The 20,396-nt window shown below is 42.3% G+C and overlaps 1 protein-coding gene across 2 annotated transcripts in view; it reads left to right on the top strand.

Annotated features, from left to right (window-relative positions):
- Positions 1 to 12,162, top strand: part of GOLM2 (golgi membrane protein 2) — a 31,450-nt gene extending 19,288 nt beyond the window's left edge. The window contains exons 9-10 of one of the 2 annotated variants that reach the window (XM_006132098.4): positions 3,628 to 3,795; positions 10,357 to 12,162. In XM_006132098.4, coding sequence (XP_006132160.3) covers positions 3,628 to 3,795; positions 10,357 to 10,427 — 239 coding nt within the window. In that variant the 3' untranslated portion in view covers positions 10,428 to 12,162. The remainder of the gene's footprint in view (positions 1 to 3,627; positions 3,796 to 10,356) is intronic. The other variant, XM_006132099.4, reaches the window with a different exon arrangement.
- Positions 12,163 to 20,396: the final 8,234 nt, after the last annotated feature.

The following is a 20,396-nucleotide window of genomic DNA, read 5'->3' as shown; positions in this document are numbered from 1 at the left end:
GTGAGAAGTGTCTTTCTGCTTCTTAGTCAGGAGCCATGTCAGTGAGGGTTTCTGTGTTTGGCCCCTGGCTGATTTTTTTTTGTGGGTCAGAGGCCCCCGACACAAGAAAGGTTCCCCACCCCTGGCTTAGATTCTGATATAGGTGGCAGCACGCGGGGGGGGGGGGGAGGAGTAGGTGGCACTGTGGAGCCAGTGCTGGGGGTAACCAGCTCTTAAGGCGGCTCCCACCAGCTTCTGCTTCCCCACCCCCCTTGCTGCCTCGAAGAGGGGGAGGAAATATGAGCAGTCAATAAGATTAATCAGTAAGCCTAGGCTTATCGGTTAATCGTCTAGTTGACTACTTGTTTACATCCCTAGTGTATACAGTAGCTAGCACAGCAGGGTTCTGATCTCATTCAAAGCCTCTGCATATTTTCAAATACAAATTGAACAATAATCTTGTCACAACTTGTAGGAAGACTCAGGCATGTTAACTTTAAACAAAAAACTCTCATGCCAAGCTCAATCCCTGTAAATTGAAATTTTAAAAAGTACACTCTACATTTCTTTTAAATTGCTTGGAAACTGTATGCTCTTATTTTTAAGTGAGCAACTTGGTGTGCAGTATCAGTTAAATGAATTTTTGGATCTCTTTAAATATTCGAATCAGTGGTGGGCAGTGTTCCCTCTAAGGTGTGGGGCAGTACAACTTCACAGGTGAGAGCCCTGAGTGACGCTGTGCTGCCATACAGCTTAGAGGGAACACAGGTGGAGGGCAACCTGCGGCCCCACAAACATTTTGTTCACCATTGCCCAAATGCAGGGTTGCGAGATTCCACTGGTTTCCATCCTCATTTTTTTTCCTACTGGTATTACTGAAGTGACATGCAGGGCAAGCAAGAGTACATAAAGTGAGGTGAGTACTGGTTGCACACAACATTGACGGAGAGAGCCATGCGCTCCTGCTGCACCCAATCAGAGCACTGCTAAGGTTCACTTAGCACACCCTGCACATTCTAGGTACACATGCACAGATAGAAAAACTAACCAATCCCAGGAAACCATCTTCGTTATGACCGTTCTGCGGCCCACTGAGATGGAGGTCCACTCGTGTGTCCCACTCACTAACCTAGGTTGCCCATCACTACTTTGAATGGGTTTTATTGCCAAATTTTACTGTGCTGCTAAATCATGCTTGGTCTTCACAATTTTTTGAATACTGGAAATTGGTCCAAACACTTCATCTCCTCCCTTCATGTTTTAAATGGAGGTTTAATCTTTAATTCTCAAAATGATTGATATTTTTTGTGTGTCTTATATACTGGTATTGAAGTTTGAATTTTTTTTCTAAACATTTGAACAGTCATGAAATTGAGAGTAAGCTATTTCTATTCTCATATTAATGGACAAAATATTGTGTTCTGTTTGAATTCAGGATAATTTAATGACACTGTAGACATGGAAGCTGTTCAGCACTTGGCACTGAATCTTCTGTTGGCCTTATTCTCTTTTTCTAGGGACACTTTATTCAAAACTACAATTTTCTGATATTTCTGGCATAAGATCATCAACTATATTTCTGTTCTTTGTGGCAAAATGGGTTTGTTTATTCTTAAAGAAACCTTGAGAGACATTAGTCCATTATAGCCTTCACTATATGAAGTTAAGTCCAGTTTCACAACTCTTTGACAGTTTACTCTATTTCCTACTGTGTTGCTCAGTTTTTAATCTGAATTATCTGGCTAAAGGTTACCCTAACAGTGGCTAGCTGAAGTTGATCTTGTACTTTTCATATTTGAACACACAGTGTCATTTCTTTTTCTGTAGCCTGAGCACAATCAGTTCTTATCTATTCCTCATAAGTCTTTATTTACAAAACTTAACAGATGTACTTCTCTCCTAAGTTCCAGCCTTCGTTTGCTTAAAATGTAGTACCAACAGTACACAGAGTAATAATTAGCATTGACATTTCTTACACCTGAGTGGGAAATGTGTAACGAATCTAAATTGTGAGCAGATCATCATTTCCTCTCTGTGTGAAGCTATTTTTGTGAGTGTATGGATTAATTTTGAGAAGTTCTGAAACGAGGCTAGTACACCTCAATAAATGTGTGCGCTTGTTTACTAACTGTGATAGCTAAATAAGAAACATGGTATTGTTCTGTTCCATGTCTCCCTTGTGACTGCATGAATGCATTTAATCCATGCCCGTGCGTGTAATCTTCAGTCGTTTTGTATATAATTTAGAAACTGTCTGTGGACTGCTTGTGCCTTGTAAGCTCAGATTTGCTTTCTGTGAACATTAGTGCAATAAAGAAGATGAACAAACATAGTTGAATAGGACTCACTTAAAAATTCAAGCAAATATTTATGGAAAACCTTACTTAGTATTTGTCAGCCTCTGTTAATCACACATAGTGAAGCATTAGCTTTTCTTAATGCAATTGCCCATTTGCACAATCAGATCATCCATAGCACATACATTTTTCTTTTGTTGAAGTGGCGTTCTCCCATTCAGTTTTTCTGCATTTCATTGCTTTTTACATCTGTCATGACTGGGTTTTTTTCACCTCGTGTCTACAGTGTATAATAATTGTACTGCATTTTAATCTAGCCTCTTGTTGTCATCCTACCAGGTTCATATCTGTGAATTTGGTTAGCATATTGCACTCTTTCCTTCAAGTAGTTGACCGATTTTTTCGAATTGTATTGATTGTGCGTGCGCACACACACTTCCCTGAACACCTGTTCTCAATTTGACATTAAACCATTAAACGTCTCTCATTTTTAGTTTGTGTAGTTTGTAATTTCAACTAATTGATGGTTTTTCTACAAGATATTTACTGTATTTTCTGAATTTTTACATTCTAACAGGAAAGTTAGTATAAACAGGGCTTGATGAACGGCGGCAAAAGCCGCTCACCAGCCCCGCACTGCGCATGCGCAAGACCTGTATTGCGCATGCACGCACTGGAAACAAACTGGGTGCCCAGCTGAAATCTACTCGCCACGGGCAAGTAGATTCAATGCTTTGTCAAGCCCTGAGTATAAAGATATAGTAACTACATAGTTCAACAATAATATTCCAAAGTCTCCAGACAGATCTTTGTTGGATTTCACCCATACACAGCATGGTGCACTCAAGAGATTAGCTGGAATTTTATTTTATTTTATTCATCATCACTATGCATAGAAAACCATTAATCTGCTTTCTAAGGAGAATATTTTTTGAATTTTTGCCAGTGTGATGGTAAAAGTCTGGCAAATCTAAATTAAAAAATTCTTCGTTCTCGTGAATAAATCCTGATATTCAAGGAAAAGTGAATGGCATTTCTGGATTTTCACATATGGAGCCATTTAAACACTTTTTTCCCTCCTAGTGAAGCCAATAGGAACCAGATACTAGAAGAGCTAGCAGGACTGCCACTGACCACCAGAATTCTCAAAACTCCATTTAAATCAAATAAATATTTTTGCATAGAGATGTTTCATAAAACAGTATTTGTTTTTCACAACTGACATGGCTGTGAGGTCTAACGTATGGTCTGCTTTGTTAGAATCTTTTCTTTTCTTTTCTTTTCTTTTCTTTTCTTTTCTTTTCTTTTCTTTCCTCTTTGCTTCTGACTTAACCCTTTGCCTACTTCACAGGCCGATTCTTTGATGAGAATGAATCCCCTGTTGATCCGCAGCATGGCTCTAAATTGGCGGATTATAATGGGGATGATGGTAACGTGGGTGAGTATGAGGCAGACAAGCAGGCTGAACTGGCCTACAATGAGGAAGAGGATGGTGATGGTGGAGAAGAAGACGTCCAAGGTGAGCTTGGGCCTTGTCTCCATCCCACTAAAGAAAAATCCAGTGTGCTGAGTTTACTTGTTGAATGTCTGTGCAGCTTCAATATTACTAGCTCATCAAAATTGCCTTAATGGGACAGATGTGTTCTTCAGGCAGTCTTTCACTTATGTTGATACTTACTGTTTCAAAACCAATCTTAACCATTTTATACGGTGTTAAAATAAATTATCTTGAAATATTTGAAACAATCTGCTTTTTTAATGCTAGTAATGTTGGGATGACTGAAATTTCGGGAACAGTTTTATTTGCCTTCAGTAACCAGGAAATGTCATAGCTAGTTACTGGGAAATGCATATGCTTGTTATCCATTACAACAGTTTCAAAGTCATGTTAACAAGCATTTTGAGCATACTAGTTGTATTTTATGGCATTCACAACTGTCTTAGGATGCTATGTGTTTGCTAATGATAAAATTGTCAGCACGTAGCAGCTAAAAGCTTCACTGCAGACTTGTGTGTATAATACACAACAGACATTTAGTTTACCTTATTAACTTCAGGACTAGTTCACTAAGTGTAACACCTATTGATATGTGTGTGCCTCCATCTCTTGTTCTGTGCGCGGCAGTGCGTTGACTCTTCATTGTCTGTCCCTAGTGACACTTTCCATGCTGTATGGTAGTGTTGTGGTATTCTGTGAAAAGCTGGCATAATATTATAGAGAATCTGTGTAGGAGCGAAGTATATTTCCAACTAAAAGAAAGTTGCATAAGACAAAATATATTCACATTCTCTAGGTGCCCTGTCCTTGATCATCTTATTGTAACTGCATGGTCTCTTCCTGAAAAGTTCCCGGATAACAGGGTTTGAACAGTAAGACATGAATTTGAAAGACTTTCTTCTAGGCCTAGTTAATGGAGACCCTAAGGATGGTTAGAACCAAGTGACTCTGTAGTGGTGAACTTAAATATGTGTCCTACTGTGGTTGTGTTTGCATGGGGAGGCTAAAGAACAAATAAGAGTACGCACATACAGCTCAGAACTTTGAGCAATGAATTAACATACTGACAAATGTAGGTAACTGCTGCTTTTCCAGCATGAAGCTCCTGTTCTCAGTTTTGATCAACTGCGACAGGTGCATTTCTAAGCGCTCTGGATTGCGGTCTTCCATTTGATTTAAACAGGGCTGCCATGTCTTTAGTCCTGATTGTCTGTCAAATCCACTTTGTATCTTTAAGTTGGAGATCTGACCAAGTAGAGTACGTAGCCTGTTTATTTTATTGCTATTGACTTGGAGAAGTATGGGTTTTCTGCTCTTCACCTTACACCTTCTGAAGTCAAGGAAAGTCATAATTAGACACTTGCATGTGAAACTTTATCTAAACCATGCCCCAAAAGTTTCAAAAATAGGAGTTTCAAGTTAGGATTCTGTCTGGTTTTCAAAAAGAGAAGAGCATCTAACAGCTTGCATTCACCTCAGTTGGTACTTGTTGGCTGCTTATCTCATTTGACAACTCAGGCAGGTGATTAAATTACTCGAGTTTTTTAAAACCATGGCCATATTGCCTTGCTTTTCACTTTAGCCCCTGCAATACTGTGACTACTCCTAAATCTTCTCAAAACGCTGGCTTTCTGCATTCTATTCCATACAGCACCCCCAACCACTCCCACTCCACCCCCTGTGCTCTACAAATCATAAATTAGAATTGGGGAAAAACTGACTAGTCATCTAGTCCCATGCTCTGTGCCAGTGCAGTATTGTCCCCCTGCAGGATGCGGCTACTGCTCAACTGAATAGCTCAGTGCGTGAGCTCTCGGGTTAGATTCAGTTTTGACTGACCTTTGAAAAGCAGCCTACCGTGAGAATGGTTTGTATTCTACAGAGCAAGTGAGAGCTAAAGTTACAATAGCTTTGTAAAAGTCTTGGACACATATAGCTATGATGCCTGACAATTCAGTAATCTGGATCCTAGGGCTTTACTTTAGACGAGCAAGCAGGAACTTAAGACTTTTGGAACTCATCCTGTCTACATCACCAGTGACGATGGGCTTAATTTTTGTTGGTGAAGGTTAGTGACTTGATTTGAGAGTATCTGCCTGAGAGAAGAGTGGCAGGTCTGATCTCTACAGGCTCAAGATGGAAGAAAGGATTGGAGCGGAAGGGAGAAGGAATGATTGTTGGCTGTTAGCTCTCTTTTGTGTGCTTTGGTTATTTGCCTGATTTTGGTGTATAAATCCATGGCAGGGAAAAGACAACACTTTGTTCAGGGGAAGCATTAAAAATACATTTAGTCAACACAACTTTTTTGGTGACACAACTTCATTATTGTAATGGGTGAAAAGAGAAAAATCTGAATGTCCTTTGACTAAAGTGAAACTAAAATGTTTTTGGAAAATATTTTGTGGCTTTAAAGGCAAAGCAGAAAATATTTAGGTGCAAATAACTCAAGTTTAGGCAGCTCGTGTTTTTATCACAATATAATATTTAGGTTCTAGCCTGGGCTCATTGGTTAACCTTAGTGGTTATACGCCCCCCACCACCACACGCGCGCACACACACACATGCTCCTGCTTCTCTATCAGATGGGGGTGGCAGGCAGAATTTAGTGTACACGGGGATCTGATTTTTATGCCGGCTCCGCACGCTCCCCAGGGAGCTTCCTTCCCCCTCTGTATCAGAGGCAGCAGCACACGGGGGGGGCAAGGGCCAGGCAGCTCCATGGGAGCCACTCCGTTCTCCCAGTGTGTGAATGCATTTTAACATCCCTGGGTTGTATTTAATAGCACTACCAACGTTTCCAAATTTGACATCCCTGAAAGAGAACCTCTCCCAGGCAATGCAGTCAGCTTGTGGCTTTAATCTTCTAATCATTCTTGACACCTTGAGTCTTAGGCTCAGCCTCAATACTCTTGACCCCATGGCAGTCTGGTTCAATGTGTGTGCAGTGTACTCTGTATTTGCTGCTTCTTAAGGAACCAAAACGCATGTGGTGGAACAGAACTGTTAAAAAGATGACTTCCAAGGCAAAGTGCTTTAGGTGAGGAGGGAAGATTTCTTAACAGTTAAAAGACAGATTTGAAGGAAGACCTAATTAAACCTCTCTCTAGAATGAAACTTGAGCATGTGTACTCTGGGAATGGGAGGGATGCAAGAAATGTGGAGAAGGGGAGCTCTGAGCATTGAAATACAGTGTTGGCAAATTCTGAAAGGTATCTGGAACTCCAGTTTTCCAAGTTTGCTTTGTTGATGAAAGCATGAAGCCCACCAGAGGGAAAAGGCCACAGGCCCATGTTAGGTTGGAAAGAAGAAATAGAACAGGACAGTCAAGTTTGACAATTGCTGTGGTAGACTCCTGTAGTGTTGCAGAGCTTGGTGAATGCAAAAATCTAGTTAGAACACTGCCCTTTAACAACGCTAACAGTGGGTCTGAAATGAAGGAATTTCTTTTTTTGGAAAAATAAATGAAAAATATGCACGTGGTGGTGTTATATTTCAAAATGAAGGCTGGAGTGAGGAGGGACGGGGGTAGGTGGCGTTGGGTAGATGGCTGGGAGGTGTGTGGGGGCTAAGGCAGGGGAAGGAGATGGATTCTGGGCAAGGGGTTGCTGAAGTTAAGTCAGGTAGGAGGTGGGGGAGTTACCAGGGCCACCCGTTGTAGTGAGGGCTGCTCTGGCAGCGACACCTCCCAGCGGGCCAGGGCAGCACTCCCCTGCCAGCACCCCCCCACGGCCTACAGACTGCCTTGGGGGAAGCAGGAGCTGGAGACTACAGTCCTCTCCAGTGGCCCCCTGCAGGCTGTCTGAGGGGGCAAGGTTCCTGGGGCTGCCTCAACCTCCTGTGGTCTTTCCCTCCCTCCCACTCCCACCCGTGGCCTGCAGGCTATGTGGGGAGGGGCCAGGCTCTGAGGACCACCCCCCCCCCCCGGCAGACTGCAGGCTATGTGGGGAGGGGCCAGGCTCTGAGGTCCGGACCCCCCCCCCCCCCGCAGACTGCTGGCTATGTGGGGAGGGGCCAGGCTCTGAGGACCACCCCCCCCCCCCCCCCCGCAGACTGCAGGCTATGTGGGGAGGGGCCAGGCTCTGAGGACCGGACCCCCCCCCCCCCTGCAGACTGCAGGCTATGTGGGGAGGGTGCAGACTCTGGGACTGGCCCCACTCCACAGGGGGGTAGGCGCCAGGCTTGGGGTGGGGGGGACTCCGTATCAGCGTGCTGGCTGGCATCTTGGCAGAGCCCCAGCCCTGCTGATCACTCTCTTGGTGCTGCAGCAGCCCCCAGTGGCCATGCTCAGTGTCGCATCCCTCCTGTCTGTGCCCCTCCCTTTTGCATTCCTCCACTCTCTGCCCCCTCCCTTTCCATGTTATGCAAAATAGCCCCATTCCTGGCACTTCCATTTTACAGGCACAACCAAACGCTGGCCTTGGCTTAAGTTAGTGTCAGAGGAAGCTGCCTACCAAATTTGGTGGGCCTGGCTCTTACGGTTTAGAAGGAGTTCTTGAACAAATGGACAAACAGTCACACTCTAAATAGATCTGTAGATTAATCCTTCTCAGATACGGGACAGGTGTGCCTTCCAGACACATGGCTATGAATGCTAGCCAAGTAAATGTTAAGGACAATTAGGGAACTTCTTTAGTTAATTATACAATTGGGTGAAAAATTACAGCTCCTGAGATGCTGGAATTTTTGAGGAGAAATAGACATAGAGCAGTGGTCCCCAACGCGGTACCCGCGGGCGCCATGGCACCCACTGGGGCATTTGTGTGCGCCCGCCGACAACCTGGGCCAGCCCGGCGCACTGGAGGTGCTGGCCCCAGGCGCGCGACATGCACCGGCGCCTGGTGCGCGGCACTCGGGTGGCCCCAGCCCCGGGGCACATGCGGGCACGCGGCGCCTGTGCCGCCCCAGGCGCGCGGCTCAGGCGGCAGCAGGCGCTCGGGCGGCCCCGGCCCTGGGGCACATGCCAGCGCCGGGTGCAAGGGCATCCCCACCCCTGGCGTGCCCCAGGACCCGTGGCCCCACCCCTCAGGCGCTCGGCGCGTGAGTGGCCCCGCCCCCAGGCGCCCGGAAGCCTCTATAGGTTGGGGACCACTGACATAGAGTGTCAAAGCTGAACAGTGGAGTGTGGAATGCTGAGATTCTGGCAGAGAAGAGAAGAGAGAGAGAGAGAGAACTCCCCTTTTGGTGGCTGAGGATACAAATCTATCAGAAACCTACTAACCAAAGGCTGATGTGAAGGGTGCAATCCGCCATACAGTGCTCAGACATAGAATTTCTAATCAGACACCATCATTTTCCAGTATCCAGGATTAGCAGTGGGGCTGTGCATTCCTCTTGGATCTCCCCTTCTAAAGAGATCTTCCATCTCTGGCTAATGTGGGGCTTAACATTTTTTCCACTTTCTGAAAGGTAAATGTCATAAATGACAGGGTGGGCATCCGTCACTAATATAATCTGTCTGGATATCTTCTGTCGGCTTTTGAGCAGAAAGGGATAACTGAGAACTTCCTCATAGGCAACAAATGTTGAATTGATTTGAATATTAAAAAAAATAAGGGTGTAATACAGCAAATATATAAAATATAAGACTGAAGCCTAGCATGTGCTGCTTAAAGACTTCATAAGACGCTACAGGTTGGACCTCTCAAAACTGGGACTCTTTGGTCTGGCAACATCTGTGGTCCAGAGTTCTGGTATAGGACTGGTGGTTAGGAGCCCTGCAGGTTGGCAGGGCAGTGGGACTGCCCAGTGTGGGCCTGGCAGGGCAGGAAAGAAACCGGACGGGAGGCTGGCGGCCAGGTTAGGGCAGGAAGGCCAGAAATTACCTCCCTGGTACAGCAAAATCCTTTATCCGGGATCAGTCAGGTCCCAAATGCACCAGATCAGGGAGGTCCAACCTGTACTATGGTGTCTGAGGCACAAATGTAAACTTTTAAATAGCAAACTCTTTAAAAAAGTGATTAAAAGTACTCTGAAATATCAGGTATGGGTTCCACTGTTTTCACAATTGACTGTGCCAGAAATTTTGGAGAGTCCTTTCTATGCTCATGAGGGAGAGAGAAAAGAAATAGCTTGGTTCATTAACAGACCATGTACAGCTTTTTTGGCAGGGGGGAGCTAGAGGCAAGAGCATAGGTACACAGTTAAGTTGTGTGGGATCTTGTAATGCACTGTCTGCAAAGGTGCAGAAAATACAAAGAAGGCTCAACGTCTTGAGTCCTTCCTTTGGAAAGGAATTTAGATCTAATAGCATTGTTGGGCAAATTGAAAAGGGCCATTCTCAACTGGCTCGCATCTCTTGAAATCAATATCTGAAACTACGCTCCAAATACGGGTATCTAGCACTGTCAAAAGCCCACTCTTTAGCAGAGAGAAACCAAAAACGAAGGCCAGAGCGTTTGTAATTAGAAATGCCCATCATGGCATCTCCCTACTTTCTGGATCGACACTATTCTTGAGAACAAGCAGGTTCCATGTGGTATATACCTATGCCAGTAACTACATAGATCTGTAACCAGAGGTGTTCTGTTTGAGTAGTGATCATTCAGTTGTATATTAACTTTGATCTGAATATTTCAATTGCAGATGATGAAGAGAGAGACCTTCAAATGGATGTTGGAGAATATGGAAAGCCACATTTCAATGATGTGCTTTAAACCTTGAATTATATCTAAGAGTTGGCAACAGAATGGAAGTACTGCAAAACTGAACCATTTTTGTTTCAGTATTCCTTAACTTAAGATGGGAATAAAAAACCCAATAGGTTACTATAAAAGAAATTGTACTTAATGTTAGTTAAGTAATGAAAGAAGACATAAAATGCTGTTTATATATGTATATAGTTGTACTATTGCAAATTGTATTATCAAAATTACACTTCCGTTCTGTTACAGTGAGCCAATTAAATTTAAAGACTGTACCTTGTAATATTTGCATTTAAAACAAACTAATATATTATCAATTTATGCTGAATTGTTTCTGCAAATTAAGAAACCTTGTAAACTGGAGAACTTGTACAGTTTGTATCTTACATATGGAACAAATATACTGTGGAAACAATTGGATAGCCGAAGGTTTCCTTTTATACAGGATTAAATTATCTGTATAAATGAAAATACCCCTTTGTTTTCAATGGGTGCTGTATTTTGTATTTTGCAGGTATGCTTTCAATTGAGACAACTGAAAATGTGTAAAAATACGTAAGGGTTGCACCATCTTTAATAACAGAGATAGGTGACTGGAACTTTGAACAGTAACTTTCCAAAAATCAGAGCAGTGTTAGCCTAACACAGTGACCAAAGTTTGTATCCATAGTAGGAAATCAGTGATATTGGAGGAATAGAATTTGATAGATCCTGAAAAAAGTATGGCTGGCTGATATCACCAGTCAAACTAAAAACTTAATCAGTATTTTAAAACTTCCCTTAGCAAATAACGTTTCCTACAATTTTCTTAACACTTGAAAGGGTAAAAGTGTTTCTTAAATTAGAAGTAGTCTAATTCTACAAAAGTTCTGTACAAATAGTTCACATTAGAGAAAACTAAAGGAAAGTATGTGCAATCCCTAGATATATGAACCCTCTGATTTCATGAACTCAAGCCTGCCATTTTAAATTTAAAGTTTAATACTCTGATCTGGATTTCTTCAAACATCTGACATCTGCACTGTTGCTTTTCTATTTCTGAAGAGTTTGTTAGATGCTTTTTGTATTCTGGGTTTAGATACTTGGTGAATTCTACAGGAATGGTTGGTGGCTTTTTTTGTTTTGTTTTAAACAGTTAAGTTCAAATATAAGGTTATTAATGCTACCTGCTTTTTAAAAAGGGCTACTGTGAATAGAATTTATGGGGCCTATGACAGGGGTGATTGTACTTTGCTGTCTCTGTACTCAGGTTCATATTTAAAATAGCATATTACATTTAAGATTCATTGTGATTAAGTGAATATTTTGAATACATTTAAAAGATCATATCAGTTTTTGACTAGAAAGATCTTCAAGTATCAAGTCTGAAATATACAATCACAACATGAAAATAAATCTTTGACAAGATTCTGTTTAAGCATCTGACCTTTTTTTAAAGAGACTTGAGTTTTGTATACTTAAGCCAAACCATTCATAATACCTTTTAAAAATTGCATGGTGTGAGAGTATATTTTCAATTTGAAAATAAAAAGGCTGAACGTGCACAGTGAGATGCCATAACGCTACAATACTATACAAATATTAAAATTCTACGACTAGCAGTCTTCAGTGGATAATACTGCATTTGTACGCTGCAAGATTTTACTTAAGAAACTTTCAGAAATGTAATTTTTGTCCTGATTGAGGTGTTCAAGGATCAGTTACTGAAACTGTTTACTGGGTTCTAATAAATTGTTATGAGTTGTCAGTGTGTCATTACTGGCTTTGTGGGCTATTTTAGACCAGTGTTTCTCAGCCAGTGGTACAAGTACCCTTAAGGCTACTCAAGAAAAGTCTGGGGGGGTACATCAACACAACTGAAATTTGGAAAAAACTGAATTTTGTTTAATTTGTATGGCATATTATTATTTTTGTACTTTTCACGCTCACAAATTTCATCACCCACCTGGCTACGATTAAGTTGTTTAAACAAATGTGTGGCAATGGTAGAAAAAAATGTTGTCTGAAAACTGTAGGTACTGGGGGTGCTTATAATTTTTTTTAAAGGGATACTTTATTAAAAAAAAAAAGGTTGAGACACACTGTTTTGGACAAATGGTATGTATCTGAAGTTGATTCTTTGTACCTTGACTACTTGTGTGAGAGACTTGTTTTTTTGCTGAACTGATGTCTTCATGAAAGTGAGAGGCTGCTGAATATTAGCCATGCATAAGCAAATTCTGTGAAAGCTGCCACTTCTATACCAATCAGTTATTTTGGATGGGACTGTACACCTCAAGATATACTTACACACACAATTTTCAATACAGGATATTTACCTAGATTTTCATACATAAAAAAGCTGGGACACTGCAAAACCTAGGTCTGCTTCTATGTTCGTTTAAGCCAGCTATAATTTTCCCTTAATACCAAATGCAAGAAAGAAATTTAGACACTAAATATTTAAACATCCTGTGGAAGGAGTAACTTAGACAGTAAATACATGATCATTAATATGCTAATTTTAAATGTTCTGAACTTAGACTTTGAAAGTCTATCAGTTTAAATCAGTGGTTCAGTCTGTAGCCCAATCATCACAGAGCTGCGGCCCATGTGACATCCTCAGGACCGCACAGATAGTATGGGATGCAGCCCATAATGGTAAATAGGTTGAGAAGCGCTGGCTTAGAGTAATTTTACTGATTGGTGTTTCTGTACGGAAGAAAGGAACCCTATCTGACCACAATGCTTATGCTAAGTATGCCTGTTACAGTGACAGAGTTATGTAACTCAATGTTCATTTTTCAGCTGTTCAGTCCTATCTAGATCTGATTTCTATATGCAACTACACCTACCACGTGCTTTAATTTTCTTGTGTGACAGTCTGTTACAATATTGCATCAACAACTCCATAATCATAACTTTCTTACCTACTATTGAGAGTCCTTCCCCTTTTGAATAGTAATTTTTGAAACAATAAGGGCTTTTCTACATTTTTTTAAAATAATTTGGTGGTCCTGTAAAAGATTTTTCACCCCTTTTGTTTTGTTTAAAAACTTTCTCCACCAAAATCATGTTTAATATGCACTAGGGATGTTAAATTTAATTGAATCAACTAATTGACTAGTCAATGGATTTTCCATCAACTAGTTGATAAGTGGGGGAGCATAGCTTAATACATTAATACAAGCAACTAATCACTTACATCCCTACCATGCACTGACAACATCCTGATACATGTAAAACTCTGAACAAATACCCTACTGAGAATAGATCTCAGTATTTTACATTCTCTTTGGCCCCTGTAGCCTGGCAAAGTTTTTTATAAAATGCTTTAGGTACTACAGCTTGAACCTCTAAAATCCAGGACACACTGGTCTGGCAACATCCATGGTCGGGGAGGACCACAGATATTGCTGGCTCAGAGAACCTTGGTTGGGCATGCTCAGAATCATAGCCTGGACTGGGCTGGTGGGAGGCAGCTTAGCCCCAGCAGGGCCAGTGTGGGGAGAGCACAGCCCTGATTAGGGCTGGCAGCAAGGATCACAGCTCCAGACATGGCTGGAGGTAATGGGACTGGTGTCCAGGAGCACAGCCCCAGCCAAGGCTAGAGGCAACTGGGTATGAAGCCCAAACCGGCACCGTCGCAGGCGGGGAGGAAGGCCGCTGCCACTACTAGAGTTGGAGGCAGCAGGGCCAGCTGGCACGGGGGAAGACACAGCTCCAGTCAGGGCTGGCATGGGGAAGGCTGGCAGCAGGGAGCACAGCCCCACCCAGGAGCAGAACCCACAGCTGGGTAAAGAGCCAGAAAACTCCATGTCCAGGACCACACAGGTACCCAGGGAGCCAGACAAGGGAGGTCTGACCTGTAGTAAGATCACTGCAATTCATACTGGGCAGTTGTACTCCCAATCGTATATTCGCACTATCAGTTATAAGTAAGCTTCTTTGATTTCAGTTTAAACTGATTTTTTTACCCAAAATAAAATTTCTAGGTTTTACAAAAAATAGGTTTTTTTCCCCCAACTTTCACCCTACTTTTGTATCATTCAATTATATTTTTAAACTCCTTGTTTTAATCTGCCTCCTGGAATAAGGCTATGTATTGGTCTGGAAGGTATACGCAGTAAATCGGGTGGGGAACCTGTGGACTGGATTTGATCCAGCCTGCGGCCTGAGCGGGATTAGGAGACTGCAGAGCTGGGTGAAGGGAAGCTCCTTTGCCTGGGCCCTAGGCTGCAACCTCTAACACCCCTGCATGTGGGGCCACCCTTTCCTCCTGAGGGGCAAGGAGACAGCTCTGCACACATTTGTTCCTCCCTACCCTGTGCTAGAGCTGATCCTGTGCTGCCCTCGCTTGCAGGTGTCGTTCCCTGCAGCTCCCATTTGCTAATGAGAACTGCAAGGTGTGGTGTCTGCAGGCAAGAATGGGGGCTGCATGGAGCCACCTGTTCCGCTGCCCAGGGTAAGCATCCCATACCCCAGTTCCCTGCCCTAGGCCAGAGTCCCTTCCACATCCTAACTCCCTCCCAGATCCTGCACCCTAGCTCCTTCCTAGATTTTGCACCCTTAGCCCCTCCTACACCCTCCCAGACCCTGCACCTCAACCTCTGTCTCCTGTCCTGAGCCTCCTCCCCTACCTCAAACACCCTAGCCCCGACCCAGAGCCCAGTTGGAGTCTTCCCTCCCACACAACCATTTGCCTCAAACTGCAGCCCTCTCCTGTGCTCTGAGCCCCTCATTTTTGACCCCACCCTGGAGCCCACAAAATCTAATAGCCCTGGGCTCCCAGAAGAGTTAATCTGGCCCTGACCACAGTGAGCTGGGGGTTTCCACCTAAACTAGGATGAGCCACAGCTGATGTTCTAGCCCCACTGCAAGTCTCTTGAGATTCAGCATCCCCACCCCCTGCCCCATGGGCTGGGAGCAAGGTGTCTTTTTCTCCTTTTTTTGTTGTTCGCTTCTCAGTGGGGGTCAGGCCAGGCCAGTGAAATTTGTTTTGGGGATGGGGAGGTTGGTTTTAGTTTCTTCTCATTTGGGGGCCAGGTCAAGGAGGGTTGGGTTTTTTTTTCCTTTTGCTTAAGTTTTTTTTTTTCCTTTTGCTAACCCCAAAAAAGTTCCCCAATCCACAAACAGGCAGGCACGCAGGCTCTGAAGTGTGTGTGCGCATGTGAATGTACAACTGAATCTCTGGCCCATCACATACACATTTCAAGCTGTTAGCAGGCAATGGGTTAAAGATTTGACTCACCAAAATGGGAAGAAAATGAAAATTTATCCTTCTGTCCACTAAAACAAATTCTGATATGGACCCAGAAAAAATAAAGTATTTTGTGCCTATTTTCAGCTGCTTTTGTGCTGCAGTAATAAATACCAATAAATTCCTGTGAAAAATTAAATAAACCAAAACTGAAGGGCCCTAATTGTAATGCAGGAACAATCATTGTCAAACTGCTTATTTCATATAGCTCTCGTGTTTGTGATCTCCAGGCAGGTTCAGCATTGGCCAAACTGTTCAGATGCTGGTGGCAGTCTGTCTACAGTAGTCAGCCAGTGAGAGTGTCATGACTGATGTCTAACCAAGTACTGTGCATTGCCCACTCCTGCCATTCACAGTCTTAAGCATACTCACAGGCCAATAATATGTCAGTCATAGAGACAGGCAGAACTATAGCCAAACACACTTGCCCATGTTGTTTCAGATAGGAAAGCAGAGGAAATTTCATGTTGATATTCTTAGAAGAGAGAACCTATTAACTCAATGAGTAACTCAATTCTTCTTTGAAATAAGACCCTATATTAGGAATTAAATTTAGATTCCAAAGACAAAAACAATAGGGTTTCTGCCATTTATTTCATATTTAATCAAAGCTGAAGAATGACGATGAAAAATGTCACAGTATACTAGGGTATGTCTACACTGCCACCCTAGTTTGAACTAGGGTGGCTAATGTAGGCATTCTAAGTTGCAAATGAAGCCTGGGATTTAAATATCCCGGGCTTCATTTGCATCTTGCCGGGCGCCGCCATTTTTAAATCCCCCTTAGTGCAGACTCCGTGCCTGTGGCTACATGTGGCACGGAGTAGGTAGTTCTAATTAGGTACACTACCGGTACACCTCATTCCAATGAGGGATAAGGGATCTTTCGGAAAAGGCTTTATTTTCCGAAAGATCCGCGTCTAGACTGGGGCTTTTTTCCGGCAAAGCTCCAAGCCGGAAAAAAGCGGCAGCCATTTTTATGCTAATGAAGTGGGGGGGATTTAAATCCCCGCTTCATTTGCACTAGCGATATGTCTAATTTGCATCCCTTTTACGAAAAAGGGATGCAGTCTAGAGACAGCCCTAGAGTCTAATCCTGCCTTCTGGGATAAGAGTCCTGCAAAATAGAGTAGCCTGATATTGGAGTCTAGATCTCTCACTGAGTCTAGGTCTACATTGTGGAGCTATCTCGGGCTATCCTGTGTCTTAACAGCACGCCCATTATTTTGAAATATAACAGGCTCGCTATTCTGACTTCCCTGTAAACCACGTTCCAGGAGGAATAGTGGGTTATTTCAAAATTTGGCACTGAAATAATCTATTTAGAAATTGACTCAAAATAAGCTACACAATTTTGAGCTAGAGGTGCAGTGTACACATACCCTGGGAGAATTTCACTTCTTGTGGGCTTTTTGCAGGGGAATGGGGTTGCTGTGAGAAAGCTTCTGTCTATATTTGACTACTGTGGAGAGAAAGGCGGTTTTGTCAATGTATCTCTTTTCCATTTTTAAGACATTTAGTGGTTTTATAGTTAAGCGAGTCCAAAGCTACGAATCTCATTTTCTCCATAGTAATTGAAATATATTAAATATTGTCGGATGTTTTTCATAGAATTCGAGAGCTGTGAACAACCTCAAAAGATCATTAAGTCCAGTTCCCTGCACTCATGACAGGATCAAGCACCATCTAGATACAGCCTTGCACGGATACAAAATTTGTATCTGCATCCATGGATATCCATGGATTTGCAGGGCTCTACATCTAGACCATCCCTGACAGTGTTTCTCTGACCTGCTCTTAAAAATCTCCAATTCTGGAGATTCCACAACCTCCGTAGGCAATTTACTCCAGTGTTTAGCCATCCTGACAGGAAGTTTTCCTAATATCCAACCTAAACTTCTAGTTAGTCCAGATCATTTTGAATTATGACCCTATCCTACAAAGAACTTGCAACCCTGCCCAACGAGGTATCATCTGAAAACTTTATAAGTGTAGTAAGACTATATCAAATGCCTTATTAAAATCTAAATATACCACATCTACCACTTTGCCTCTTATTCTACATTTTCAAATATATTGATTTCAATAACACAATTCAAAATGTACAGTGCTTAATTTATATATTATATTTATTACAAGTCTTTGCATTGTAAAATTATAAAAGAAATAGTATTCACCTCATACAAGTAGTGTAGTGCATTCTATCATGAAAGTGCAACTTACAAAGGTAGATTTTTTTTTGTTACATAGCTGCACTCAAAAACAAAACAATGTAATACTTTAACACCTGCAAATCCACTTAGGCCTACTGTTTGTTCAGCCAGTCATTAAGACAAGTAACTTTGTTTGTATTTACGGGAGATAATGCTGCTCACTTCTTATTTATGTCACCTGAAAGTGAGAACAAGTGTTTGCATGACATTTTTGTAGAAGCATTGCATTATGTGCCATTAGTCTTCTTGGCCACATGAGGTTAGAGTTAGGGTAAATTGGAGAGTGTTCAGAAGAGGACAATGAAAATTATTAAGAGATTGGGGCACATGACGTATGAGGGGACACTGAGAGAAATGAGCGTACTTAGTTTTGATAACAGCCTTCAAATACCCAAAAGGGTGTTCCAATGAGCGAGGGTGTTCTCAGTGGTGATAAAGAGGACAGAACTAGGATCAGTGGTCTCAAGTTACAGTGGGGGAGATCGTTTGGATATTAGGAAAAACTATTTCACTAGCAGGGTAGTGAAGCACTGGGATGGGTTGCCTAGAGAGGTTGTGGAATGTCCATCCTTAGAGGTTGTTAAGGCAAGACTTGACAAAGCCCTGGCTGGGATGATTTAGTTGAGGACAGTCCTGCTTTGAGCAGGGGATTGGCCTAGAAGGGCTCTTGAAGTCTCTTCCAACCTAAATCTTTTATGGTTGTCTGACTTGTCTGGGACCTCACGCCACAAGGAGCACCACAAAACTAAGTTGCTCAGGTTTTGGCTTCAGCCCCAAGTGGTGGGGCTTGGTACCCCAGACTTCAGATTTCTGCCCTGAGCCTAAGTGAGTCTAAAGCTGGCCATGTTTGGTGGATCCCTGATGTCTACTCAAGGGGCCAGGACCCCTAGTTGGGAACTACAGTTTTAGGTGGTACTAAGGTAAGGTTTCAAACTCAAGAAGTCTTAAAGGTGTAGGGCTCCCTAACTCATTATCAGAAGATTTTTATAAATTTGCCAGATGGCTGAACAATGCTTGCAATTCTTATTCAGTCAATAGGTAAAAATATTTAATCTGACTTTTAGGGAGAGTTAGATGAGGGTGCATTGCCAAATCTTGTCTTCTTTCAACTAGATGAAAGGAGGAGCCTGGTTCAAGGGTTTTTTTTTAAAGTAAATAGCTCCATGTTTAAAATATTTTTAAATGTTTTAATTTAATCACAGGATTTTGCTGCTGCAGAATCATTTGAGCTAACCACTTTCCTAGGAGCAGCTATTGAACAAAGCTTTTGAAATGCAGCTATGTTCTGTCCCCTGCTACCATTAAAGCTGACACATGGTTAGCAAAAATATGAGTGACTTTAACTTATCCAGTTTAAAAAATGGGTAGCTTAGAAATACCAAAACTATTCTTGCTAAGTCAATATCTGTTTCCATGGAAATGGCAGCATACAAAATGTTGGCAGATTTCAGAGAGACTGCTACTTGAACACCTGCTTGCCTAGAAACACCACCTAGACTTCAAAAATAAATTGGTTCCCACAATCTGTAGTATTAGTTTAAGAAAAATAAAACAAAGCACCATTGAAGGCCATCACCTGCCCCCTCCCCCGCCCCCCCGTCCATAGTTTGATGGAAATAAGTAATGAAAGCAGCCAAGCCAGTTCTGGTCTGTGTGCATGTCATATGCCCACCAAGCTAGAATGGTATTCAGCTAATCAAATTATTGTTTTAATGCCCACGACAGAGTACTCTTTCTAGAAAGCAGTGAACAGGACCAACTGACCATCTACTTTCAAAGCTTTACATAAATTCAAATTAGATTGTCTTACACAAAGTGTTTATAAATGTGATATTCTTACTCTATAGCTTGTATACTGCTTAGCTTTGTCTACAGTAGGAAAACGTAAGCATGGTGAAAATGTCCACCTGGTCTAGAATCACAGAATACGAGAACTGGAAAGGACCTCACGAGGCCATCAAATCCAGTTCCCTCCTCTCACGGCAGGACAGAGCACCATCTAGATCATCCTTGTCTGTCCAACCTGCTCTTAAATATCTCCAGTGATGGAGAGTCCACAGCCTCCCTAGGCAATTTATTCCAGTGTTTAACCACCCTGACAGGCAGGAAGTTTTTCCTAATGTCCAACCTAAACCTCCCTTGCTGCAGGGTGTGTCAATGGGAACACTAGAAATGTTCCTATTGTAGATGTATCTTTTTAGTTATAGATTTATTTTTAAGCTTCATTTCTCCTAGACTTTTACCCTTGTGAGGAAACATGGTTTTAGCAGAAAACCTGGTTAACCTAATTTGGCAAGCCAGTATGGCTGAGATTTGTGTTTAAAACAGAGCTTGTGTTCAGACTAGTTCCATTTTTAAACACTTATCATTTGGGTCACATTGGTTGTCTAAAACATTCTAGAAATAATTTTAACTGAAGATGTATTTGAGTTTTAAACACAGCTCCTTAAACTAGGTAAAAAGCCTTGAGGTGAGAACTGAATATGTATTTGTGCTTTCCAGTAAGTAATTTGCCACAGACTTAAATTC

Source organism: Pelodiscus sinensis, chromosome 14 (genome assembly GCF_052426305.1).
Source record: "Pelodiscus sinensis isolate ZL-2025 chromosome 14, ASM5242630v1, whole genome shotgun sequence".
NCBI lineage: Eukaryota > Metazoa > Chordata > Testudines > Trionychidae > Pelodiscus > Pelodiscus sinensis.
Note: the sequence above shows the minus strand (reverse complement) of the source record. Positions and strands in the feature narration are given on the sequence as shown.